General features: G+C 40.0%; 3 protein-coding genes across 9 annotated transcripts in view; 2 read left to right on the forward strand and 1 right to left on the reverse strand.

Moving 5' to 3' along the window:
- Positions 1 to 4,449, forward strand: part of LOC137868973 (bone morphogenetic protein 1-like) — a 14,185-nt gene extending 9,736 nt beyond the window's left edge. For 2 of the 3 annotated variants that reach the window (XM_068706037.1, XM_068706034.1), the window contains exons 14-20: positions 661 to 824; positions 942 to 1,122; positions 1,910 to 2,035; positions 2,195 to 2,322; positions 2,394 to 2,607; positions 2,811 to 3,061; positions 3,151 to 4,449. In XM_068706037.1, the coding sequence (XP_068562138.1) occupies positions 661 to 824; positions 942 to 1,122; positions 1,910 to 2,035; positions 2,195 to 2,322; positions 2,394 to 2,607; positions 2,811 to 3,061; positions 3,151 to 3,285 (1,199 nt within the window). In that variant the 3' untranslated portion in view covers positions 3,286 to 4,449. The remainder of the gene's footprint in view (positions 1 to 660; positions 825 to 941; positions 1,123 to 1,909; positions 2,036 to 2,194; positions 2,323 to 2,393; positions 2,608 to 2,810; positions 3,062 to 3,150) is intronic. The other variant, XM_068706036.1, reaches the window with a different exon arrangement.
- Positions 4,450 to 4,459: 10 nt separating this feature from the next.
- Positions 4,460 to 8,532, reverse strand: trim69 (tripartite motif containing 69). The gene is made up of 6 exons (XM_068706043.1): positions 7,859 to 8,532; positions 7,406 to 7,501; positions 6,925 to 7,158; positions 6,226 to 6,248; positions 6,023 to 6,138; positions 4,460 to 5,944 (listed from the first exon to the last, which is right to left on the reverse strand). The coding sequence occupies exons 1-6, from the start codon at positions 8,486 to 8,488 to the stop codon at positions 5,400 to 5,402; spliced, it is 1,644 nt and encodes a 547-aa protein (XP_068562144.1). The 5' UTR covers positions 8,489 to 8,532; the 3' UTR covers positions 4,460 to 5,399.
- Positions 8,533 to 10,167: 1,635 nt separating this feature from the next.
- On the forward strand, positions 10,168 to 24,932 carry LOC137868979 (calsenilin-like). 5 transcript variants are annotated; one of them, XM_068706049.1, is made up of 10 exons: positions 10,168 to 10,249; positions 12,983 to 13,072; positions 15,637 to 15,811; positions 21,436 to 21,560; positions 23,112 to 23,181; positions 23,387 to 23,457; positions 23,533 to 23,640; positions 23,862 to 23,966; positions 24,220 to 24,282; positions 24,387 to 24,932. In XM_068706049.1, exons 2-10 carry the CDS (start codon positions 13,067 to 13,069, stop codon positions 24,432 to 24,434), a joined length of 771 nt encoding a protein of 256 aa, XP_068562150.1. In that variant the 5' UTR covers positions 10,168 to 10,249; positions 12,983 to 13,066; the 3' UTR covers positions 24,435 to 24,932. The 5 variants fall into 5 exon arrangements, with proteins under 5 accessions (XP_068562150.1, XP_068562151.1, XP_068562148.1 ...); XM_068706050.1 differs by lacking the exon at positions 10,168 to 10,249 and adding an exon at positions 12,489 to 12,548; XM_068706047.1 differs by lacking the exon at positions 10,168 to 10,249 and adding an exon at positions 12,754 to 12,835.
- Positions 24,933 to 26,676: the final 1,744 nt, after the last annotated feature.

A 26,676-nucleotide genomic window follows, 5' to 3' on the forward strand; every position in this document is an offset into this window, starting at 1 on the left:
TCAGCAGCTGAACTAAACCCAATCAACAGGCTCTGAGTTTGTTGAATCGAGTTCAAAAATGAGAAAACCTCACACTGGCCTGAGATCTGCAACTAGGGAAGTATCAACTTAGACAATAAAGTCAAAGGTAAATAGATGACAACTGAAAATTACATGTTGTCTGTTAATCCGAATTTTAACTCGTACAAGTGCTCAAACGAACACTTGGCATTATGAGAAGGCAGCCTCATCTCTTTTTGCACTGTTAAGACATGAATCCCTGGTATTCTCTCTTCTACCACGAGAGGGCAGTACTCACTGCAACTTCTTTATAAGCCCAGACAGCCTGTTACCACTGATTTGATTCATCTAAACCTACAGACAGGAATTACATTTCCCCACATTACAATTTGGTACATTTCTTGATTTTATAGAAATTAATATGATTCTGCAACCTTTGATCTCCACTGGTTTATTCCAGTACCACTATCATTATATCAGTTATTCTTGGTTATAACTTTATTTCTTAACATTTCTTTGTAATAAACAACCAACACATTAATAGGTAATCTTTTTTAAATGAGAATTCACAAATGCAAGCAAATGGGTGATGTAATTTATGTTTTCTAAATGTTTTTCTCTCACACTTCAACCACTAAAATCTGTGTTTTCTCCCACCAGCAGCTGCCTGTGGCGGGTTCATCACCAAGCTGAATGGCTCCCTCACCACCCCCGGGTGGCCCAAAGAATACCCTCCCAACAAGAACTGCGTGTGGCAGCTGGTGGCACCCATTCAGTATCGCATCACTCTGGTGTTCGATGTGTTCGAGACCGAAGGGAATGACGTAAGTTGATTAAAGTGATGTTTTTCCATATATTGTTAACCTGTTAAATCATCATCATTTCACAGGCCACGTCTTTTTCCTCTGTAGTGAGTAAAATTGTCCAGTGTTTACCATCAGGTGTGTAAATATGATTATGTGGAGGTGCGCAGTGGTTTGAGTTCCGACTCAGAGCTTCATGGGAAGTTCTGTGGAGCGGAGAAGCCCGAGGTCATCACCTCCCAACAAAACAACATGAGGATTGAGTTCAAGTCTGACAACACTGTCTCCAAGAGGGGCTTCAAGGCTCACTTCTTCTCTGGTAAGTCATGAGGAGTGAAGTGTTGAGGAAGGATATTAGTAAGTACGTAATGTCCAGGACCTTGTACAGTAAAAAAGAGCAAATCATCACCCCAATACAATAACCAGGCAGGCAGTTATCTTCTGTTTCTCACACAAGAAAGGAGGCGTGTAGTTTGACTGAAGCTTAAATTTAATTTTGCACAACTAAATAATTTAGTATCATGCTTGGTGTTTAAATCAAATAAATCAATCACATTCACATTTATTATTTTTTAACATGGCCGGTCTAGTGTTTGTGTTTTTTCTAATATTGTAAATATTATGTAATATTGTGTAAATTATATTCAACACAATAATACATTTTGCAGAAAATGACATACCTTAAATAAATGTGTTCTGCTTAATCAGACTACAGATTACTTAAGCATTTCTCTTTTTGTTATTGAAAAAATATTGATAGCCCAACTAAAACATCCGGAACGGCAAATTCTGTATTTTAACAATTGTATTTTAAAAGCCCTTCACTTTGTTCTATTGACAGGAAGGACTGAGCTTTTCAAAAATACTTACATAAGGCTCTAACCCAAGAGATGTTTTGCTGAGAGATGAGCCAGTATTGTGGGTCTTAAGCTTCTCATTCTGCAGATTCTTCCTCCTTGAGTAACACAGAAACCCTTTGTGTCTGCGCTCAGCAGCAGATAATGCTCTAGAATTGTTAATCTGATATGTTCTGCAACCTGTTGTGACACATCTGCACGTTGTGCAAAGGAATTTTTACAAAAAAAAATCTTTAAACATCTCAACAGATATAGACGAGTGCTCCAAAGAAAACGGAGGCTGCCAGCATGAATGTGTGAACACCTTCGGGAGCTACAGCTGTCAGTGTCGCAGCGGCTTCATGCTGCACGATAACAAGCACGACTGCAAGGAAGGTACTGTAGGTGTTTCTGCTGTTTTTTTTGCATGTATTTTCTCATTGAGGATGGTTTTCTTAAGAACTACTGATAGCCACTTATTACTTTTGCTGGATGCCTATTCAAAGGACAAAACCAGGAGCAAATGATGTGACCAGCTTTCATTGTGTTTTTCAGCGGGCTGTGATCATGCTGTAAACACTGTGTCAGGCACAATGAGCAGCCCCAACTGGCCTGATAAGTATCCCAGCAAGAAGGCCTGCACCTGGTCTCTGTCCACAACCCCGGGCCATCGTATCAAACTTGTATGTCAATGGGTGTTTTTTTGAAAGGCAACTTTTGGAGCTAATTCACAGCGTTTTAAAATGTCTCACAGGTTTTCAACGAGATCGACATGGAGGCCCATCTGGAGTGCACTTACGACCACCTCGAGATCTACGACGGGCGAGACTCGCGTGCCCAGAGTCTTGGGCGCTTCTGTGGCACCAAAAAGCCTTCTCCAGTCATCTCCAGTGGCAACAAAATGTTCCTGCGTTTTTTCTCTGACAACTCAGTGCAGAAGAGAGGCTTTGAGGCTTCATACAGAGCAGGTAAGCAAAGCAACCACAATGTTCTGCAGCAAAAAAAGCCTGGAAAACGAGTCAAATGGCACTTTAGTGACAGAATAGAATAACAAAAATGTGTCATTTCATCTATGGTGTTGTTTTCTGCTGTGTTTAGAAAGCTGCATTCTTTCATCATTTTTACGAGCTCCTCTTTTTGACCCTCTAATTTTGTGGCTGTGAATTCCCAGAATGTGGAGGAAGCCTAAAAGCCGAGGTCAAGACAAAAGATCTCTACTCTCATGCCCAGTTTGGAGATAACAACTACCCGGGCGGCTCCGACTGTCTGTGGGTGGTCTCTGCTGAGAAGGGTTACGGAGTGGAAATCATCTTCCAAGTGTTTGAGATCGAGGAGGAGGCCGACTGTGGGTATGATTACGTGGAGCTGTACGACGGCGCTGACATCAAGTCTCCGAGGCTGGGACGATATTGTGGATCTGGGGTAAGGCTAAAAATATCTGTCTCGTGTAGTAAACACTATTTGAATTACTCTTCAAAAACCTTCTCTTTGTCATTTTTTCCCCCACAAAGGCCCCAGAGGAAGTCTACTCAGCCGGGGATGCCATCGTTTTGAAGTTTCACTCAGATGACAGCATCAATAAAAAAGGCTTTCATGCACGCTACACCAGCACAAAGTTCCAGGACACGTTACACGCAAGCAAGTGACTCTACCCCAAAACCTAAATGGAGACTTCCCCCCTAACATTTGGTCAGACACACCCATCTCCAGGCGAGGAGTGAATGCATGGATTGATACCACAAACACCAACCCACATACTTTACATTCACATCTGTTAGACAGGGTGAGGCCATGCAGAAGAATTGCATCTTTACTCTTTTTTGTTATTTAGCTATATAGGATGAGAGGCGAGGACTAGTTTGCAGTGATTATTTTGAGTAAATCCAGCGACATCGTCTCTAATGAGCGGATTACGTCATAGGACAGTGTTGAGATATACAATGTATATGTGATATAGTTTTCTTGTTATTTTGTATCATAATGTCACCTTTTACTGTCTGCGGTTAAAAGTTCACTTCTAATGAATTTATTAATCGTAATAATAATAATAATAATAATGGAGGACAAAAGCAATTCAAAGCTCAGTTTCTTTTGCTAAAATCAGACCTCGTGTTTCATTTAATATTTTTCATTTATGTTTTTGAAGTAGATTAACATCCCCTCACATTATATTTTGAGTATTTTAAAATGGGTTTCTGTGCTTTATATTCTCTTGTGACACACAGCAGTACAGTATATTTCCCTTCTAAATGCTCATCAGTCATTTTTTATATATTGACCTGAAACATCAACTTAACACCTGCTGCAAATCTTGATTTTGCTTTACCCCCAGTGACTTTATTTCTCATCTGGCTCCAGTGATGTAGAAGTGTACTCTGGTGGGTGTCAGTACACTGTGACATCACCGGTGGGTGTGGTTACAGGTGGATCTTACAGGGTGTGGTCACAGGAGCAACTTGAAACTTTAAACCAGAGAGGACAGTGAACCACTGCTTTGTCAGCCTGGTATTAAAGGAGGACAGTCCCTCACAGGACTCAAACAACATGACTGGGGTCAAAGAAAGAACAAAGGGAGTAAGTCAGCACATACGTCCACTCATTAAAGGTGGAGGGATTTCACCTGAGGCGGGCATTTCCTTTTCATGCAGAAGTGACTGCACAGTTCTTCCTGCCTCAGGTGTGATCATGTGACCTCTTGATGGGGACAGTTACTCTTCAACAGTGATAAATAGTGCTTCAATATCTACATTATGTAATCAAATGACAAGCATGTTCTATTTATTTTTGTGTTGGATTAAGAGCACTGGGGGGAAAAAAAGGTTCAAGAAATGTTTTTATTAAAATGTTGGAGTAGTCAGGGTGCAAAACAGTTGGTACAGTCAACGCATCTTACACGACAAGTACAAAGTAGATATCCAAAACTGAAACCATTTGTTCACATGAAAAAGGCTATTAAGTCTCACTCTCTCAATCGTTCTGCTACCAAAGAAGCTTAACATCTCCCAAGGTCCCTGAATGCACCAAATACATCATTTGTATGATATGACACCATCTAAACAACTAAAGCATAATGTACATTTATTTAACAATGATAATCACAGTATAGAGCGATTAAGATATTTTATTGAATGTATTAGTGTATCATGCACAAGAACGGTTATTGAATCATTAAAAATAAAACAGTTAATATCAGATAGTTTCACTTCCTTCACTGAAGCACAGCTTCTCTGAAATGAAATGTGTGGCAGTAGATCCAGTCTACAAATCATACAATATGTGTTACTGTTACTTTCAGTGAGGGGGTTCCTGTTTTGTTTGTGATGCACAGTCTGACCACTGATCAACAGGTGGCGGTGACACACAAATATATGCTCTAATGCGACAGCAAAGTCAGGTAAGAAGAAGACTGCAAGCTGGCAAACACACAAGCACACTGGTGTCCTGCAAACATGATGGCCAATGCTCAAAGGAAAATATTTTTTGCAAATGTTTTATGAGGAAGGAAATGCATGTTACACCTCAAGGACATTTGGTGAGTAATGCTGAATTTAAATGTTACTTTTATTTGTTTGAAAACTCCACGTGGTCCCTTTATGACACACCTGTTTCTATTGGACAGATAGTTTTAATTTCTAATGTACATTGCAAAATCTACTCTAATTATTTACAATGGAAAGTACATTTTCCATTATTGTTTGGTCATTGTTTTTACCTCTTTGGTCCCTCTTCAGTTGTATTTAAATCACCTTTTTTAGTTTTGTTAAATCTTTGGAAGGAAAACTTTGAGTGGCTCATTTTCATGCACTTTATCCAGAAAGCCCAGGTTGAAGTAAGGGTACAGCGTCTTAGTGAAGGTCTCCCTGAAGGTGTAGAGGTGTGTCATGCACTCAGCGTTGTAAAAGGACACCAGGCCCCTCTTGTAGTCGAGGTACACACCGATCCGGACCAGCGGCTCATCCAGGGACAGGACGGTGGGGGGCGAAGTGCCAGCCATGTACTGAATCCCGTAAGAGAGGGAGAGAGTCCAGAAGCCGTTGGCCGGGAGGGCCTTGATGACTCCCTTCCTGGGCACCGACTCTCGGGCCACCCCCACGGTCCAGACTGTGCTGCTGTAGACTTCGATCTCCCAGTAGTGTCGCCCGTGGGTGAAGCCCTGGCTCCCGAGCAGCGACAGGGCAGCGTTAAACCTGGAGGGGTTGTCCTCCACGGTGTGGTTAAAGGTCTGGTAGCGAACACAGGTGAGGGAGGAGGTCAGGCTGAGCCAGGGGTTGGCCGTGCTGGAGTTGAATGTGATGGCTGCTGGAACTAAAAAATAAGAAAAGTAATTATCAAACATATAAATGATTCAATATCAGATGGGGCTTAAAGTGTCACTTCAAGTACCTGGATAAAGGCTTCCTTTCATGGATTTCCACACTCTGTACTGCAGGGGCCCCGCAAACCGGCCCTCGCACAGACTGGGCGGCGTAAACGTAGGTTTCTCAAACTTCAGCGAAGGCCTGCCAACGAAAGCAAAAGTCAGAACAGTAAAGAGAGAGAACGAAAGACGAAGCCCATCCAGGATAGAAAACCTTTCCCACACTCACCTCTGGAGCAGGACTTTGATGCTCTGAAACGAGACACGAGAATAAACACAGGACAAGAGAGACGCAGACCGGTGATTAGGTTTGTTGTATCTGAAATGGGAGAAAGCTTTTTTCCACATTACATCAATGTCTGAGCTCACGCTATCCACCCTGTGGGATCTCCCTGTGGCCTTGGGAAAGTCCCACAGCCGTTGCCTAGAGTATGGCCCCGTGCCTGAGCTAAACTCCTTATCCTCCAGATCAACGAGTGAGATCACTGGCCTACATCCTGTCTGCACTCACTGCTCAAGTCTTTTGTTATTAGAAAAGCAGCAACAGTGTTAACATTTCTAAAAAGTTACACTTCAAATAAATGCAAACTGACATGATCAATATGTTTGTGGCATTTTTAAGAATAGGGTACTAACTGAAACAAGAAAGCCACAATGGTCACACCCTGCTCAGTTACGTCTTGAGTGTTAATGATGGGGCCTGTTTAACATTTGGCACAGAAATACATGACTGAATGATGTATAAAACTAACTTCCGCTGTGTGATCTCTACTGTGTCATTAGGATAGAAATAGTCCTGGAAACAAATAAGTTTGAAATAAAGAGCTCAGCATTTCATAATCATCCCCAGAGCTGACTCATCATGCTGTAAATAATTTCCAGATGGACTGTATTCATCGTGCATGATGCTCGTATGAGCCGAACCTACCCGGAGCAGAGTGAAGGCGTCCTGCTCTTTCAGCTTGTCCTCTATCTCGTGGACGGCTCTCTGCAGACGGGAGATCTCCACACACAGCAGGGCTTTGTGCTCGTCCAGTCGGATCAGCTCTCTGCGCTCCTCCGTCTTCAGCTTCACCTGCAGCAGCTTCTCCTCCTGGTACAGGAACTGGTGCAGGTCGCTGAACTGGGCCTCAATGCGCTGCTTCAGGTCAGCGGTGTGCTCCTAAGTGGGTGAAGGATGAGGAACATTGTCATTGGGAGCAATCACTTACAGTTTTTGCAGAAAAATGGGAACTCTATGCCATGTTTTTTTTCTGTTGTACTGTAATAAGAAACATTATCACATCCATTTTACAGATACACCAATTCTTTTCTGGTAAAATCTGATTCTAAGACATTAAATAGTCCAGTAGCGATTGCAGTGTGTGCATTATGATATCTATGTGTGTTTTGGAATTGTTTCCTCTCACCTTCAGCTTTTTAACCTCGTCCTCAGCTTCCCTGTCACACTGCAGTGCCGTGTTGAGTTCAACTTTAAGGGAATCCATGGAGCTGTTTAGAGACGCCTGACCGGACAGAGACACAACATCACCATATACTGACCTGCTTCTCACTTCAAATACAATGTCACATCTACTTTTACTAGTTGTAATGGAGCAAAAACAATAGATGGATACGCATTCTAAACTGCATATACAAAAATAGACACCTGCCATGATGTAATTTACAATTTAGATACAATGTAGTAAACATTACAATTACCCTGTACTGTACTATGCACTAAGTACAATATGCATACTTCTTGAGATGCATAGAATTTTGGAAAATAAACATTTAAACTTCATCGACAGATCAACTGTAAGATCTTGACACTCTGCTGAATTGTTTACTCTAATCAGATGTTTAGTTAAGGCTCAACTCACCCGATACTTCTGTTCAGCCTCCTGGACACACACCATGGTATGGTTCCTGTGCTCCTGGGAGAGACCACACACCAGACACACCAGCTCCTGGTCCTCCTCACAGTAAAGCTTCAGCTCCTCTCTGTGTCTGCTGCAGCGTGGGACCGGAGCAGGAACCCTCTCCGCCACTCCAACATCTGCCAGACGAGGTCCAGTCCCGCTCTCCTCCAGACCCTGACAGTAGCTCTCCACTATGTTGGCAACGATGCGGTTGGGCCTGTAGCATTGCCCCGGGTACACCTTCCTGCACTGAGGGCAGGAGCCTGTGCCTCCCTGAATGGGGCCCCGGGGACCGGTCCAGTAACCCTCAATGCACCCCTGGCAGAAGGTGTGATCACAGGGCAAGGACACCGGCTGCTTGAAGAGATCCAGGCAGATGGAGCAGGTGAGATCTCTGCTGATTCTGTGTGCTGAGCTTTTGGTTACTTTTCCAGCTATGGGAGGCTGTCGCAGCTTTTCCATCGCTGCAGCAAAGTCTCCTTCCTTTGGTTTCCAACTTTTCTTGTCCGGCTTTATCCCTTGGTTTAGTTTTTCCAAGTTCTGCAGATAAACTGTCTGGATTTTCTTCACTTCTTTCTGATTCTTGCTCATTCCTTTGCCTTGATTGTTTTCCTTTGTTCTGACTGTACAGCTGGACCTCCACGTCCTTCCTCTCCTGCAGAGTGTGGCTGCTCTCCTTGGCCTCCAGTCTTCCTGTTGATTGTGGGGGAATGAAGTGGGTGGTGCAGAAGCAGCCACAGCCTCTCACATCCTCAGCAGATAGTGAATGGATCTCAATGGGCCCCCACTTTTCCCTCCAGACTGACGTCACATCTTAGCCAGGAAACTGAGGCGGACCATAGATATTCTATCCTTGGCATGTTTGTTTAATGAAGTCTGGCCAGTAAGTGCGAGAAAGTCCTGCTCCACTAAACTCTTAATCTGCTGTAGAGTAACTGCAGAAAAATGTAAATCCATTTTAGTGTGTTCGGGTGTGTGAGACCAACCACGAGTGTGTTTGAGAGTGTGTGTGTGAGAGAGAGAGAGAGAGAGAGAGAGAGAGAGAGAGAGAGAGAGAGTAAATTTGTGAGCAGTAACAGATTTCCTGTTTCTTTTTATGGCAGCGCTCTCTGCCCAGTAAGTAATTATTGTCGCTGAAGGGTAAACAAAACCATTAGGAAATTTACACAGAGAAAGAAAAGCGTCCTGCAGGCAGAAAGCCCCCACAAATACAAATACTGCAGTCATCCTCCGAGTTTCTTTTCCCCAATCCAGTTATTAAGACAGATAGTTACAGCTTTGTCCCTGAAGGCTGGAACATCTGTCTAGTAAATTAGAGTTTCTTTACAACACGCTAGTTGAGTGTTTTTATGTGACTTGCTTCAAAGAGAGAGAGCCTTGACGCATGCATCAGCATGTGAACAGTTAAAATATTACTGGGTGTTACATCAGGCTAATCACCTGGCCGTAAAGTCAATAGAGACACCCTGTGATTATACACTGGAACATAATCAAAAGTCAGGAGACTGAAACTAGGATTATGTAAATTTAGAAATGCATGTGCAAGAAAGAGACAGTTTAACATGTAGCACATTTAACATCTTATCTGGTGAGTGGAGTTTAATCAGATGTTTTGAGTCTCTTTGTTGAACTGAGACAGCAAACGGGTCAGCAGCTAACTTGTCAAGTTGTGGCCAATGGGGACATCTGGTGTCCAAACTGAAAAATTATACAAAGATGAATTATTATCCAGTACCAAAACATATTAATAAGACCAGTTAGTGATTGAAATCCATGCTTATAATTCTGTTTTTTCTGAATACAAAATCTTAAAATATTTGGTAATCAAGCTATCTATTTTCAAAATGCAGTGAAGTAAAAGTAGAAAGACCAATTATTGACTTAAGTGCAAATACCTAAATAAATAAAATTGTACAGTGTATGTATAGCAGGTAGACATGTAGTAGATCTAGTCGCACAGAGGCCCCGGGGCTCAGAACTCAGGGAGAAAACAGAAGAGTGCACAAGTGTTAAATAATGGAAAGCAAATGAGGAACAAACATTACACTCTCTGTGTGCATTGTGCATCATCCTCCAACCAAAACCCCTCTCCATTTAGTTTCACACAGACACAGTATAAGGCAAAGATGGTGATGAGGAGCTGATAAAGCTGTGTGTGAATCAACAGGTGGGGTTAAATCTGTGGAGAGGCGATGCAGGTGTGCAATCAGTCATCGCTCCAGTAGTAGGTCACCTCTGTCTCCTCTCCCTGTGGTTTAGAGCACCACCAGGACCATCGCAGATGTGACCTCTGAACTCAGTCACTGTCTGTGAAGAGCTGCTGGAGCTGTCTGTGGTGCTGAACATTTACAGGTATGAAACCCTGTGCAGCGGTGTGTCTTACATGTTCCTCAACCACAAAACATTGATTCATATTTTGTGTGTTTCTGAAAGCCTCAAACGAAGACTCCTGCTCCAATTGGGATGATTGACATAGCAATGAAACTGGCAAACTGTTTCTCCCCCGTAGTATTTTTATTTGATATAATTCTGTTTATCTTGCCTTGAGTTTCCCAGGTCTTTGTATATGTTCATAGCTTCTTACCTATCCTGCACAAGCTATTTACTTACCACATGTGAAAGTTGGATCACAATAAGATGACACAAGACATGTCAAATACCATCCAATCCAATCACCCTGCAGTGAATCAGGTCAGATGGGATGGATGTTGTGTGATGTCTGGAAAATATATGCAAGAAGAAAATGCCAATATAATCTGAAACTTTTATTCACTGCATTTCGTGAGTTAATTGATGGCAGACAGTGTAATTAACTTGTAACCTTCAGAGGTCCCTAATAACAAGGACCATCTTCAGAGCTGCTCAGACCTGCACACACATAATTAACACACAAGACAGATTAGGGTTGTTGAGTTAATTAAAACATTGACATGCCTTGACATTATGATTCCTCTAAACTTCATGGGTCAGTAAAATGTGAGTGGGGTGCAGCAGAGGGGAAGTGAAGTGGTTATAGTATTGCGTCCAGTGTGAAAAAAAGAAAGTTACATTAAGTAGTTGATAACTAAACTGCAAGAGAGTGAAGCACTAAACCCCTACAACTCGTAAAAATACAACAGCAGTTTCTGCTTTTCACTCAAATTAAAGTCAGATTGTTGGAGGTAAATTAGATGGTGAGCATGTTTAAAGGATTACCTGCTTAACATCAGCATGTTAGCCTTTCAGTTAGCGCATGTGTTAGCATGTGATAGTGTTTTATTGTATAGTTTTGTTTATTGGGATAGCTGTGGAGTGTTTATTTTGATACCTTTTTATTTTTGTTTGAACGTTTGGGGAAAAGCATTATATAACCACAGAGTGTAGAAAATGACAAACCTTTAATGTCCTTTTTGCTATGAGGCTGTTTATCCTCATCTACCCCATTGCAATAACACCACTCTGTTTTCTAGACACCATAAACAGGTTGCAATATTACATTTCAAGGCTGTGATCGTGTTTCATACAAAAGGAGGAGAAGCAGTGGATTATTTGTGACACAGCTGGAGACAAAGTGTGAATATGTGCACAACTGTGTGCAGCCATGCATGCAAGAAAATGCAACATTTATGAGGACAGAGAGAAAATCTGAAAAAGACACTCCCTTTCACAGACACACAAACACTTGCAGAGAAGGCACATCTGCACTGAACACACACCCTCAATTAAACCCTGAGCTGATGTGTAAGGCACAGGGGAGACTGGAGGCTCTCTGGAACGTGTGAGGCTAAAAATAACCTCCGTTTCTGCAGGAGTGAGCGACCTGTAGGAAGATGAGAGGCACAAGGACAGACTGAATACGAATACTCTAATACTTTCTCCAGTTGAGATATTAGTGGTAAACATTGGTTAATAATCTAATTTGAATTTAAAATGAATAAATTAAGGTTTACCTGCTAGACCCCACCTCACTGCATTGTGCACTAGCATGCACAATGCAGTGAGGTGTCTAGTCCAGTGTTGATTGCTTATCTAGAATAAAATGAGACCCGTCTTTCTCTCATGTCTCTCCTCCCTCTCTGTTGCTCTTCATGTCTGTTTTTTTTTTTGTCAGATTCCCCCCGGCAATAAAGCGCCCCCTCATCCTCATGACTTTCATAGAATTTGAGAAGAGGCACTTAAGCAGATGCAGAAACAATGTCGGGGCATATTTTGGGCTCAGGAGGCCGCTTCCTGCGTTCGTATTTGTTTACCTTCCAAGTTAATGTGAAACCATGGACAGAAGCAGGTGCACAGCACAGAGTGTGCTCTCACTGGGCTATAATGTTACATTTCAAAGTCAAATTAAAGTAAGTTTTTAGACTGGGTTCAGGAAATTATAAACCTAAATGCAACGTGTTTATTCAATGTTGATGAGAAGTGTTGTTTTCTATAGTTTGACAACAATTGGCAAGAAACCAACCAAAAATCCACCTAAAGTCACCATCATGTATTAGGGAGACCATCCCACAATAACTATTGTAATATTTATATATAAGCACAAAAATAACTAAAATGGTGCTAAAAAATAAATGAGTCAATTAAATGAAATATTTTTCTCATTTTAACTGAGCAGGATCACACAGACAGCCAAGTGCACTGAGCCATAAAACCAGCAAATCTATTTGGACAGTATGTGAGTATGAAACACAACAACCCTTTTTAATTTCCTCAGAGAGTCGCACTGTTGGAGCCTGTCTGAGTTTGGACGTATACACCTTCACCGCAGGTTTTAATATGTCTAGCATTTCTAATAATACGTGTCACGATGTGAACACCTCATCACCACCTCCTTCTGTCACTCTATAAATCCTTTGCCTCGTCTTCACTTGTTGAGAGCAGCTCAGGCTTTGATGCTCATTCTGTTGAGATCTGTTGAGGATCAGGACTCTCCCGCAGATCGCTAAAGCGTTGACTCTTCAGGTTTAAACGTTTGTTGATCTCTAGCTGTGATGATTGTATTTTTATAGTATTTATCCCCAGCTTGGTGTGTGAGCTCAGCCTTCTGAGCAGCTCTGCTCCTCCTTCAAATGGCTTTTTTTCTCTCTGTCTCTCTGCATGCTGCTGCAGATCACCTCAGAGTCTTTGAGGAGCGCGAGTGGAGAAGGATTGCAGCGATTTGTTCTGCACAACGGCAACACACATCCAGACGCAATGCAGGTACAAGAAACATTTATTGCTATATGCTTTGATTTATTTGTTGCAGGGATAGACTAGCATGCAGAATGATTCATCATTGTAATATTCCTGTATGTGCTTATAGTGTACCTATAGTACTTTTGAGCTGACTTACTGCAATCTTTGTACTTTCTAATTTATCAGCAGCAGAAAGTCATAACACTTGAGTGAGCATTTCAGAGAAAAAGCATTGGACCGTACATTTTAGTGAGGCATGCATTGTGGTTTCCAGTGTTGGAGAAGTAGCCTTCTTTACTTTATACTGTATTAATATATACATATTCAGTAGTTAAGTAAAAGTTCTGCATTCAAAATGTATCTTAAGTTAAAGTACAGAGATATTGTCGACTAAATTTAAATATACTATTGGGATGGTGTTACTATTATTGCATTAACATGAACAGCATTATATGCTGGCTGGTTAACTTTTACTAGTTTATATGCTGATTGATTGTCGGGTATTTAGACCACACCGCTATCATGTGTGTGGATCAAAATCTGTTTCCAATCTTGACTGATATCAGGTTGTGTGATATGTGGAATTTGTGTGTGTGTGTGTGTGTGTGTGTGTGTTTGTGTGCTCGCAACGGTAGCATATGTGATGATAAGTGGAGGATGGTCGCCCACAGCGTTCATTATGACTTAGATGATCTCAGGGAGCATCTCACTACTCATCACGAATGGTTTCAGTCCTTTGAATAATACAGCGCTCTGGATGTGAAGACCCCAAATCACCTTCTCCTTCAGATCTGTTCCACCAGTTTTTCAGAATTTTAAAATGGGTCACAGATGGTTTAGTTTGACTGATGTTCTTTTATTTGCTTGATATACTATTGGGTTTACCCTAACCCTAAGAATTAATTTTGTGACTCTGTGTGTGTGTGTGTGTGTGTGTGTGTGTGTGTGTGTGTGTGTGTGTGTGTGTGTGTGTGTGTGTACAGTATGTGTCTGTTTGTTTGTGTTCTTTTGGAGGGTCCATCAAGTATCAGTCTTAGTGTTTTATTCAAAGTCATCTTTCACCTCACAGTGGCAGCCAATTCTGATCTTTTATTGATGCGGTTTTAAGAAGTGTGAATTATTGAGCGACATTCTCAATGTTCTGTATGCTTTGGCGTCCTTTCATATTCAAAAGGGAACATGGGGGGATGGAGGAGCTCCCCAGATAGCGGCCCTATCTATTTTCTCTACAAACCCTTCCCATTGCAACCTCATAAAAGTGAAAAACACAGTCCTACAAAGACGGTTCCTGAGAAAACAAAGTAATTAAAACACAAAACACAAAAGCATAACAGTTACCATCCTTGGATTAGTAAATGGTTGATTGGTTGTGCTATTTAAATCATAAATTCAGAAATGTAAAGCTTTTTTATCACTGAAATATTAATCAGAATATAGAAACACTGAGTGTGCATCCATGGTGAGATGAGAAGATGTTATGTGTGGCGAAAATAACTGGAAAGGAGAGAGCTTGCATGTCCATTCTCATAAGTACTCATGTTACAAGAATATTAGATTGATTTTTTTTCCAAATTCTTTCTCTTTTTTTTCTGGAAACTAAGCACATTCAAAACGTCTTTGATATTTCTTAAATCTGTATAATAAACAAAAAGGCACCACTTTACAGAACTATATAAACTGATCCTTTCCTTCGTGCTAGCAGCTCTGTGAGGCTGTATTTCGGCAATGCAGTGCTGTGAGCTAAATGCTAATGTAGGCATGCTAACATGCTCATGTTGACAATGGGAACATGCTGATGCTAAGCAAGTATCATTTGTATTATGTTCACCAGCTTTGTTTAACATTTAAGTATGCTAAGATTTACTAATTAGCACTGAACAAATAAAGGCTACTACTAACTGGTTGATGGCAATGTCATTAGTTTTGCAGGTGTTTGGTTATAAATCAAAGTATTGGATTGAAATTATGAACTGATAATGGAACTAGATGAAAAGTTAAGGGATCGCCAAAGTTATTACACTTCATATGCAACACTGCACTTGATTACATGGAAATTAATACAATGGTTGTTGAGACAGTTCTCTTAAAACCATAAACAAGAACTTTATGGTGGCACACAAGGAAACATCTGTGGATCTCCAAAGTCATTAGAATTCATCCTCTGGGCACCGAGCATATCTTTGACAAATCTCATGGATATCCATTGAATAATTGTTTTGATATTTCAGTGGTGGACCCACTGGCGACAGTCCAACATTGCCATTCCTAGAGCCAAAATATATTATATATAGTCGTGAATATGATTTACACAATGGACTCAAATAAAGCAGAAAGGAGATGAGGAACATATAGCCTTCTGGTAAGTTTGGACACACATGCAAGGAATTTGGTGAACAAGGTTGGCTGCTATGACATGGAACATGTTTTAGCTGGGTTGTGTGTCTCGTTTTCCCTGCAGAGTGGCTTGCTTTCTTCTTCCATGCTGTGTTCATGTGGACCCTCTGGTGGGGAAAAGTGCAGAAGCACCATGAGGTCTGTCTTCTGTCTTTTTCTCTCTCGGAGGACAGTTTCTTTTCTGTCTCCCTCAGGCGGAAGGAAAGGCAGTGGATGGCGGCCTGCGGCCTGATGCCAATGGGACAGATCCAAACCCGGCTGGACAGACAGACGACGCCAAGTGGGAGAAACCACGGCTCACGCGTAAATCTCTGATGAAGTGTTGTCTCGTCAAGTGGATTATCGCCAGTACCACGCAGCAAGGGCCAGGTACAGGCGTTTAAAGATACACACCACCAGGATAACCAACAACAACAATACAGTATATTGAACATTTTCATAATTGTGTGTGACAGCAGGGGGAGTGGGACTCAAATAAAGCAGTAGGGGGGCAGGCCTTCAATCTCCTGCGCTACAGAATAAATTCATTTTAAAGCACCTACCCGTCTACAGTATAAATCTACTGTATGTTCTCGCCCTTTTTTTCCTCTATTCAGTGTTTACCACACAGCCCTCTCTCTTCACCAAACACCTCTTCATTTCAGAAGCTAATCAATCAGTGAATGGACCACTGCCGCTTTCTTTTCGCTTTCTTTCTCTCACAGACACACAGAAATGTTTGTATTTGTCTGACCGTTTCACCTCCTAGAAATTCTATCTAGTATTTAGCAGGCTCAATCCAGCAGCAAAAAATAACTGCTGTCCGTCCGCTGCGGATGACATGCTAGACTGCAGAGCCCTGAAGCTCCGCCCACGCTGCTGCACGCAGTTCGCTTGTTCATTCAAAGTGTGTTAATAAAGAACGTGTCACAAGTCCAAACTGAACCAAATATGGCAAAGCACTCCCCTGGTAGCATGCGATACACCTGACAAGTGTGAAGTTGATCAGATGAGCGGTTCACGAGCTATGTGAAGAACAGACAGACAGACAGAGACCCTTTGCTTTATAGTCAGATGATGAGCAGTGTCGTCCACTGACTGCCCCTACATGTCCCTTTTTCTTTGTTTATCTAAATTATTGTCATTGTCTTTCTGTGCAGGCTAACTGTGTGCGTGCGCTTGACCGGCAGGACAGACATTAATTTCTGCTATCTGTCCGAGCAAAATCTCATAATTCACTTATTTCAACTTATATTTAAAATGTTTTCTTCCCCCCTCTGATACTTTAATCAGCCTGGGTAACAAACGTAGTGATGAAAAGACAAAATGTCTCCTCTGCAGTTTCCAGAAATGACCAGCTATTGTCATTTACTGCTTCTCTCGGCCATGTGCCTCAAACAGGATGTTGATGAAAACAGTAACAGGACAAATGCTCTGAAGAATGACAAACCATCCCTTCACACAGGCAAATCATACAATTTGAATTTAACAATGAACTCCGCTGCTAATTTGGACTTTATCAAGGAAACGGTCTTGATCTTTTATTTAGAGGACTTTAAGTATATTTGCATTAGATATGTACTGAAACCTTTGTCAGCATTGCACTCTATAAGCTCAAATTCATCATTATTCTCACTTACTATTTTATTTTCCACCGAGATCATTAGTTCAAACAGTAATATTTGTTACGTTTTCAAGCAGATCTTCATCAAATTTATAACAACTTGATCTCCCTCTAGTGGTGTCTGAACATTATAGCTCCTGAGTGTCTCCTGCAGCTGCTCTCTGTACAGCAGAAGGTAGTCTGCACTCACTCACACTCAGGTGTATCTCATGCAGAACGACCCAATACAAATATATTCCTAACATTAAAAAATAATACTGGAAAATGTGGAACTGCTGTTTAGTGATGAAATCGATGTTGGGTTCCATAATGCAATGCATTATGTCATTTATACATTATTGTTTATGTAGTTAGGAAGGTGAGAATAACACAATTATCAGAGGATGTTGCACTTTAATGCTGTAAAATCTGAAAGCAAAAGTTTACTATGTATTTGTTTGCAGTTTCTTTGTTTTCAGTTTTGCTAGAGTTTGAGCTGCTGTCTGATTTGTTATCAGTAAAGGAAACAATGGTATTTTCCTCTGCTGCAGCAGTGTGTGAATTGTCCGAATATTTCAGCGGTCAGAATTTACAATACATTTTTTATTGTGACTGCTGCTGGGCCTCCTGCACTCTTTGATAACTGCATCAGAGAGGAAGCTAGCTGTCATATCATATTATAGAAAGTGAAAACATTCAAGCTCTCTGTCAAATCATATCAGCTGTTAAAATAGGAGGCCATCTGTGAGTAACCCACACATGGAAATATTGCTATAAAAATGTAATTTTGAATGGCTCTCATACCATTTAAATGTATAGTTTCTCAGGTAATTAGTGTTATCAATGCACATTTAAGTTTAAGTTTAGTGGAACCTGAACAAAACTCATATAAAAAAGCAGGTGGAATCCCCCTTTGCACAATGCAAGGTGTGTATGAAGCCTTTCCAGACAGGTAATTTCTTGCCAAAAATGAGATGCATAAAAATCAATGAAAGAGCTAAAAGCGTGCACTAAGAAAAAGGCTGAGAGCGAGCGAAGTTCAGGGTGTTTAATTGTGTGACGAGAACTCGTGTGATGGTTTTTGATAGATGGGCCCAGGCTCTGAGCTGTAATGTTGCTCTCACTGCAGTCATTAAAACCTGATGGTTAGACAGATTGCTGCAATGTCTGCATCTCTGCATGCTTAAGCCACCTCACTCTTGTCTGTATTTAAAAGAAGTACAGGGATAGATCAGCACTTAAGGTGCATTAAACAGTATAATGCTGCATTATTTTTATGGCAGGCAAGTTCCCACATGAGCTCATACATCTTGCATGTTCTGTAATGGCTGAGTGTGTTTCTGTCCGGTGAGGTAGGATCAGGCCACACATCAGATACACTGCAAAGGGTAACTACTTGCAGCATTTTATTGGCCTGGGCGAACCATCACCTCTGATTTTACACTCCGACTCATACAAGGCTAAGTTAACCATATTATTTTGGAAGTCCATTTTAGTACTGTATGTCCAGTGCAAGACAGGTGCTCTGTTAAAGTTACATCTTTAACTGGGATAGCAGCACTCCGAAAACACAAAACAAATTTAATGCTATGGATACCATTTGGTTTCATATGCTGACACGTTTTATGTCTATTTACATAAACCCTCCCCGGGCTATCGAAATGCATTTCTGGCCCGCTTTCTCTTCCTCTTCTAAGACCAGTATTTTACCTCTCAACAATTGATTTGCCCTCCACCCCCTCTTTGTACTTTAACCAAGTCCATTATGTTGTGCAGAGTCATCAGCTGTGAACTATACTCCTATTCTTCTTCACTCTCATTGTCCTCATTATCATCACAAAAACACTTGCTCGCTCTTTAACAGCAAAATGTGAAAAAGTACTTTTTAGACCACCAACACTCTGCATGCGTGTTTTGCGGAGCATTTCACAGAAGCTACAATTTGACCTCTGAAGGTGTGCTCGCCTCTGCAGCACAGATATAATTAACTTAAACGTCACAATTCTTAACTACAATGTCATAAACAGAACACCGTTTTTGCAGTTGTAGAGGTCACGGTATCTTTCAGCCCTGAGTGAATCCCGTTGAGTTATTGATTGCGTGTACGGCTGAACGACATAGTAGACACAAGCAGCGCCACACAGGGCAGGGCAGGCTCCTTCATTCTAAGTGCGGTTCATATCCCAGCCATCAGCGGATGTGGATCAATGCTTGGTTTTACAGCTTTGCATCCTTGAAATGACTGAGCAAATGAAGGCAGCTTAGATTGTCAATCAGAGACTGTTGTTAAAGAAATTCCTTCAGTAACCAACCTGAGACGCGTACGCCTGCACAAAGCTCAGGACGGAGTGAGAGGAGATGGAGAGAGTGGAGGGTGGAGCCCCTGAGTTGATGGAGTTGTGGGAGAGATCCTAAAATGAACTGGCCAGGAGGTGAAATGCCAGCGCATAGCAACAGAGATGGATCGTTTGCCAGTGGAGAAAGCTTTGGATCATTTTGGGGGATTGTCACTCTATGAATTTGATATTTCATTACACATGGTGGACTTTGAACTTGTTTTCTTAAAAGAGGATGCTCTGCGGACAATCTGTGTCGTCTAAATGGTCAGTGGTTTAAGTTGGGGGTTTCATTTAAGTGAATAGAACTGCTGATGCCTGTTAAAACGTGGCAGGAGGAAGTTAACATTAAGATTTTTAAAAGAGGCTTCTGCACAGGAGATATCTAATGCAAGGCAACAATGGAAGTGGATGGCATGGAAGTATTTGCCATTGCTGTTGTTGTTGGAATGTTTTATATCGTGCTCAAACAGTTTGGGGTTTGGGAGCCCTTGTCACTCGAAGGTAAGACATAAAGAGATGTTTGTATGTTCAAATTTTGTCTTGGTGTTTTGTGTAGCATTAGAACAATTATGTTGACCGTAAAAGTGATACTTAATTTATGAATTAAGTGCAGTCGAGCTGGCTGTAAAATATTAAAAGACAGTTCACATTTTAGAAAATATTTTTAAACAACACTCACATATATATACATAGGAAGAGTTTTTGGTTTGCTGTAATTGCTCTTTTTATTCATACTGGACATAAACATTTGCAGCAACCAAAAACTCTTTCAGTGCACATATTGGCATGTTAATGTTGTTTAAAAATAAAATAATATATATATATATATATATATATATATATATCCTTTAATAACGTGATCACTATGTTGGTAACCTGTCGACTTCAAACCAAATATTTTAACAGTTCTCTCTTCTTCCCCTCTCATTCCTTCATCCCCATCTCTTCCTGGTCTGGTCTTTTTCAACTTCCCATTTGTGTTTTTGCTCTTATAAAGATGGTGAGTACCTCCAGTGGTATTCCTCTGCGCTTTAGCATTAAGTTTAATTTCATCCCAGTAGTCTCTGTGAGCTTCTTCCCCTTCATTTTTTTAATTGAATGATGATAAGATGAATTCATGCATTCAATTCAGGTGTGACATTGTGCAAACTGCTGCGCAGCTTCATCAATGTTAATTAGTGGCACCTGTGACAATATAGCGAGTCAAAGTGTCTTAAATCATTCTTTACTTTCCATCATTTTATTTAAATGTCTTTAAGCTCTGTCTACAATAGTGACCTAAAAATGTCCACAATGGCGCAAAAGGAAGTACACTGTATGTCTGTTTGTTTTATTTCCTCCAACCGTCCTAATTTCTTCCTACCACTATTTCTCCAATTTCTTATTATTATTGTTTCCACTTTTTAAGCAAAGAATTAGGTTTAGAACACTACTTTTACTGAAAATGTGACTTTACACTTGCTGGGGACAGCCCAAAATTATGATTATTTGTGTCAAAAATCTGAATTTGTTCCATGCTATAGAGTAAACTGTTGATTATTCATTATTTAAGGAATAGAGAATGAGTTATTTTGGACAAAGCCAAAGTGTCCACAATTACAAAGGTATTTTTCCCTTAACATACTGCTCTTACCCACCTATACTGTATATCTGCTTATTTCCTCTAACCACTCTGAGCTACAATCCCCTCTTACTCATAATTTGTCTAACTTCTGTATTAAAAAATGTCCCATGATCTTTCCCTCTGTCTCATCTTCTTTTATCATGTTTAATTAATGCTGTTAATTCTTCTTACCCCCTATCTCACTCATTTCCTTGTCTCATCTTTCCTTCTTAAAACTCTCAATTTTTGGCTTCAAATTTGTGTTTTGTTTGTGTAAAGATGGTGAGCATTTTGAGTTGTGTGCTGTATATATGTTTTGCCTCCCATCTATTTGATTTTGTAGTATTTTCATCTCCCTCCTTCCTTTTGTTTTGTTTTTTTCTTTCTTTTCTTACCTCTATTTCTGTCCACTTTTCTTCCTCCCCCTCTTTCCCACCCCATCCTTGTTTTCTCTGTTTCTCACTGACAGACAGCTGTGACAGCGACTTTGAACTCTCAATGGTGCGTCACCAACCAGAGGGCCTCGATCAGCTCCAAGCCCAGACGCAGTTCACCAGGAAGGAGCTTCAGTCGCTCTACAGAGGCTTCAAAAATGTATGAAAACAATCAGTTCATCCCAATGACAGGAATAAAGGCAACTTTCTGGCACAATTAACAATTCCTTACCACCATTCTTAACAAACACACAGTCTCGTGCATATGGGTGTGTATGCGAGTATGTAGGTGTAGACATTACATGTATGCATATGTTTACGGGTTATCTTTCTCGAGACGTTTTATCGCTTGTGATTTAGATTCTTGAAGATGTAAAATCATCCAGTAATTCACAGGAGAAAAAGCAAAGATGACGAGATAGTCCAATTGTATTCAGCAGAAATATCGTCATCGATGTTGTTTTTCTCTATATTCTAGGGTACTTAGCCAAGTAGTCGACTAGCTGGTTGTTTAGATTTCTTAAGTCGATAAGTCGTTATTTCCAAGAAACTCATGAGCACAACTCTGGTAAACACAAGATTTAAAGTGATGCTTTTGTGTGATTCTTTGTGGAGAAACTCAGTTTTAACAGATCTGTCGTTAAATCATTAATCGATTCGTCAACGAAATGGTATTAGTGTTAGTCAGCCCTACTATTTTCTTTCTTGTGACCACTCAGATTTATGTTTCGACATAAGGTTGGGAATTACTGGTCTCAGCCAACAATTAAAATAATGCAGATCTAGATTTATATTTCCTGATTAAAGGTACCGTGTCCAGTTTTTGACCACAAGTGACGCTGTAGAGCAATGTTTTCAATGAGTGGGTGCCTGTGTTCTTTTTATCTTTGTGTTTTTCCAACACATGCACAAAGATGCAAATGCACAAACGCGGTACTTACGTGATATATACATATTTTTGCCGACTGCAAAGGCGGCTAATGCATATTGACAGCTTTGTGACAGCAAAGTGCCATTAAAGAATAGAAGAAGAGCTGAAGCTGATTTAAACAAAGCAGGCTTTAAACTTAAAGAGATTATGAAAAAAACAATAATAATAAAATAAACTTGCAAATGTTTTATGAGGTGTCTGATACCTTATCGATACACATGAGTTGTGGTGAGAAATGTTCAGTGTAAACAAAACTACAATTTAATCTCCCCAGGGTGCCTTGCTCTTGGTTGCAGATTGCTCTGTTCAGGGAAATCTGATGAAAAAGATTTTAAGAGATTTTTGTTTTCAAAATCTGATGTTCTCTGACTTGCTTTCTTCTCTGTTCTTGTTGTGCTGTTGTAGAACTTTTTTCTTTTCTTTGCACTACTTGCATTTTTCCTTGATTTCAACTAGCGTGTACCCATGTGCCATAAGGCTATTCATTACTATACTACTCTGGCGTAACTGCATTGTAAGGATTTATAAAGAAAGAGCACTAAAGACCTTTGCCATTTATGAATCTTTTGGATATCCTGCTCTGTTTTGCCTTCTAGTGGCCATAAACCTGCACTGCAGTCAGGCAGCAACTGTGTGCACAGCACCATACAATGATGGAATATCCGTAATGCTAACTTTAATACTCTGTTATTCTTATTATATAACTACTATTTTTATTATTATTTAGCTAATCTAATATGCCACGACTTAAATGATGTAAAAGTTGTTTTCTCTTAATAGGAATGTCCCAGTGGGCTAGTGGATGAGGAAACTTTCAAGACCATTTATTCCCAGTTCTTCCCTCAAGGAGGTACAGTATGTAACTAATACACTGGTATCATTTAAGCATTTAAAAGATAGACTTCCTTGACTCGGTCTGATTATTATTTTTTTTGTAAATCTTGCTAAATGTTTGGAATAGCAAGCTGAATGAGATGAGCAAAATAAGTCATGACTTTCAGTACAAAATGAGTAAAGTTTTTCAAGTCTATTACATATTCATTATATGTTCTCAGATGCAACCACGTATGCACATTTCTTGTTCAATGCGTTTGACATGGACAGAAGTGGCTCCATCCGGTTTGAGGTGAGTTCACCACTGACTGCATGTTTTGTGCTATAAACGCAAAGCTAATAATGAATCTTCTAAATTATTTTTCAGGACTTTGTGATAGGATTGTCTGTGTTGCTTAGAGGCTCCGTTACAGAGAAACTTCGATGGGCGTTCAACCTGTACGACATCAATAAAGACGGCTACATTACTAAAGAGGTACATTCATTACATTACATTACAGTCATTTAGCAGATGCTTTTATCCAAAGCGACTTACAATGAGTGCATTCAAAATTGGTAATCAAAAGAACTACTAGTCACCAGAAGTCATAAGTACATCTCCTTTTCCAAACAAGCATCTAAGAGCATGAAGCAGTTTTGAGAAACCGAACCAAAATCTGTTGCAGTTGTTCTTTATGTCTCTCTGGTTTCCTGCAGGAAATGATGGCAATAATGACGTCCATTTATGATATGATGGGCAGGTATACCTTACCCAGTGTACGAGACGACTCTCCATATGAGCATGTGGAGAAATTCTTCCAGGTATTTTATCTGTACTGTCGTGTTTTAGTCTCTTGTCTTTCTCTCTTAAGAGAAAAAGAAGAAAAAGAAAATCTAATTTAAAAGAGAAATGACACCAAGCCCCTTTTCAAAATCAAAACCCATCTGAAGGCCAGACCTCTTCTAAAGCCACAGTTCATCACTATGATTTCATGACACACGTTTGTACATTTTAGTAAGGTTTCATAGCTGATTAAATAGGAAACCTCTCCTTTTTATGTCTGACATTTTTCAGAAAATGGATCGAAACAGAGATGGAGTGGTGACTATTGATGAGTTCATAGAAACCTGCCAAAAGGTAATCCAATCATCAAACTGAACTGAAACATGATTCGCTGAGTTCATGCATCTTTGTGCACAAACAACACAATTTCTCTTGCATCTGCTTTCTGTTCTCAACAGGATGAAAACATAATGGCTTCCATGCAGCTCTTTGAGAACGTCATCTAGTTTCTGTAGAGGGACGTGGATTAGTAATGCTGCATATAGTGCTTCCAGCTGCAAGCATCTGGACCGGAAATAACTTAATCCATCTTGAAAAATAAAAAAAAACTCTGTTGTGCAACACATTTCACATTTTAATACAAATTGGCGAACACTGTTGCTTTTCCTGTCAAACTGTTCTATGCAGAGAGATGTGAAGAATTCACCAAATCACATGAAGAAGAAATGTTTCTTTGCATGACCATTTTGTTTTTGCACATGATCAAACCAGCTGAGCATGAGTGCTTGCCCATCATCTAAAAGCATGTGATGCAAACCACATTGAACACAAACAAGGGTTTTATTGTTGACCACTTTGAAACTTGGGCGAAAGAGAATACTTTGTTACTGTATTATACTGTAAAGAAAATACTCATGTTTCTAAGTTCTTCAGATTGTTGTGTAGACATGATGCCCATGGTCATTGTCATGTTGACCCAAAACCTGCTGAAATAAATAAATATCTTCACACATGCTGATAACTACTGAACTATCTTCTCTTATTACACAACACACAAAGCCTGGAATTGTGAAAGCAGTGAGATGTCCAATTTGAAAATGTAATGTAAAGAATAAACCCTATTATTTACCCAATGCAAATTTTAACACATCTTGCGAATGATTACATCAAATGTGATATATTTTAAGTGGTACAGCCGCAAACCAGCAATAAATTACATTTCTCTGGGACTTGCTACAGGCATACATGGAATATTCAATGTGTTAAGACATTGTACGAGGGATCCAGAACAAACTAACCCTTGTCCAAAGTGTGCCCTTTAGCAGATCCTCTTTTCCCCGTGACACAATGCAAAAATAGCTTCTTTCGGCTGAAAGTTCGGCTGAGTTTCCCCCAATTTGTAGCATTTTGACCGGTTTCGATTCTCTGAACAGTCATCACTCTTGTTCTTTATCCTCTGGGCTCTCTAACTTTTTTGTAGCATCACAGTCTTGATATTTCGTGCAAAACAAGATTACAATTCTTAAAGCCAGCTGTCACTGGCTGCTGTACTTGTTCAAGTGACCAGTTAACTTTGTTTTTTTCTGCATGATGAATAGTTCTATTTATGAGCAGAGACTGTTATTCATATTGGTACTTGTTTGTCTGGATCAAATGTCTTTAACATGTTGATGCACAAAGAGTAACAGAAAAAGTATAGAACCAAATTTTGTATCATATTTTTCTCATCAAAGGAACATTACAATGACTCAACCATCTCTTAAATTGTAAATAAGAAGGATACGTTTTTTAATAGTACAATGCATATTGAGATGCAAAGGTGCCACTCTATTGTTATTGTTAAATTGTTCTTATTCTATTTGTAATGTTCAGAAACACACTGTAATGATTTGGGTAAATTTGAATTTGCATTTTCAAGAGAAACTCAATCTGTCAATCAGAGCCTAATCACAATATTCAGTTTATGGTTGTAATTGTAAATATGATGGTGAAAATAGCCTACAGGGGAAAAAAGCAATTGTGCAAATGAATCTCCCGTTAAATTAACGATTCACTGTCTTATAATAATAACAGCTCTAGTGTCTTATGCCATGGGTCATCCTTCCAGCTAAAAGGCCACTTAAGGTTAATGAGGCGCAAGTTAAAGTTAATCACTGCTGAGCATTAGCCTCATGTATAAACATATAAGCTTTTAATTCATTTAAAAGGAAGTACAAATTACAAACATGTGATAGAAAATAATTAGCCAATGCAGACAGTAATATATTTGTTTTTGCTCCAGCCTTTGCATTATGTAAATAATGGGAGAAAACTAGGTGTTGCAACTGTATGTGAAATGCTGCCATCAGCCAAAATCATTCAACCTGTACTGTATTATTGATCTTGAACCAATAGCAAAGCAGGGTTTGTTTTGGGGAGGAGTTGTTGAGTGGATGTTGGTGTGGAAATGATGCTGTTACCAAAATGCTGCTCTTCTGAAATATAAGTTTTGTGGTTTGACCAAGGACAGCCGCTCCAGCATCACAACCTGTGTGACCGATCAGAAAGGTAAAACAACATTTCACTAATATTCTTTATTTTTATGTTATCAATTCCAAAGTATATGCTATCAACACATTTTACCTTTGTTATTTAACATTTGTAAATAATTTCCATCCACATGCATTGCAACAACACATTGCATATCCACGCATCTTTAACAATTTATAACAACATATGGAAATGTGCATTGTGTATCTGAGCCGGGGT

This window comes from Cebidichthys violaceus, unplaced genomic scaffold (assembly GCF_023349555.1).
Source record: "Cebidichthys violaceus isolate CVI_PGR_0920_01 unplaced genomic scaffold, fCebVio1.0.p SCAF_12, whole genome shotgun sequence".
Classification (NCBI taxonomy): Eukaryota; Metazoa; Chordata; class Actinopteri; order Perciformes; family Stichaeidae; genus Cebidichthys; species Cebidichthys violaceus.

Coding starts and splice junctions, on each gene's coding strand:
- trim69 (XM_068706043.1), bottom strand. CDS start 8,488: ATGAGCAAGAATCAGAAAGAAGTGAAGAAAATCCAGACAGTTTATCTG. Junction 7,502..7,858: donor AGGCTGAACAGAAGTATCGG/GTGAGTTGAGCC, acceptor CTGTCCGGTCAG/GCGTCTCTAAACAGCTCCAT. Junction 6,249..6,924: donor ACGCCTTCACTCTGCTCCGG/GTAGGTTCGGCT, acceptor GTCTCGTTTCAG/AGCATCAAAGTCCTGCTCCA.
- LOC137868979 (XM_068706046.1), top strand. CDS start 21,246: ATGGTGAGCATTTTGAGTTGTGTGCTGTATATATGTTTTGCCTCCCAT. Junction 23,182..23,386: donor CCAGTTCTTCCCTCAAGGAG/GTACAGTATGTA, acceptor ATATGTTCTCAG/ATGCAACCACGTATGCACAT. Junction 23,641..23,861: donor ACGGCTACATTACTAAAGAG/GTACATTCATTA, acceptor GGTTTCCTGCAG/GAAATGATGGCAATAATGAC.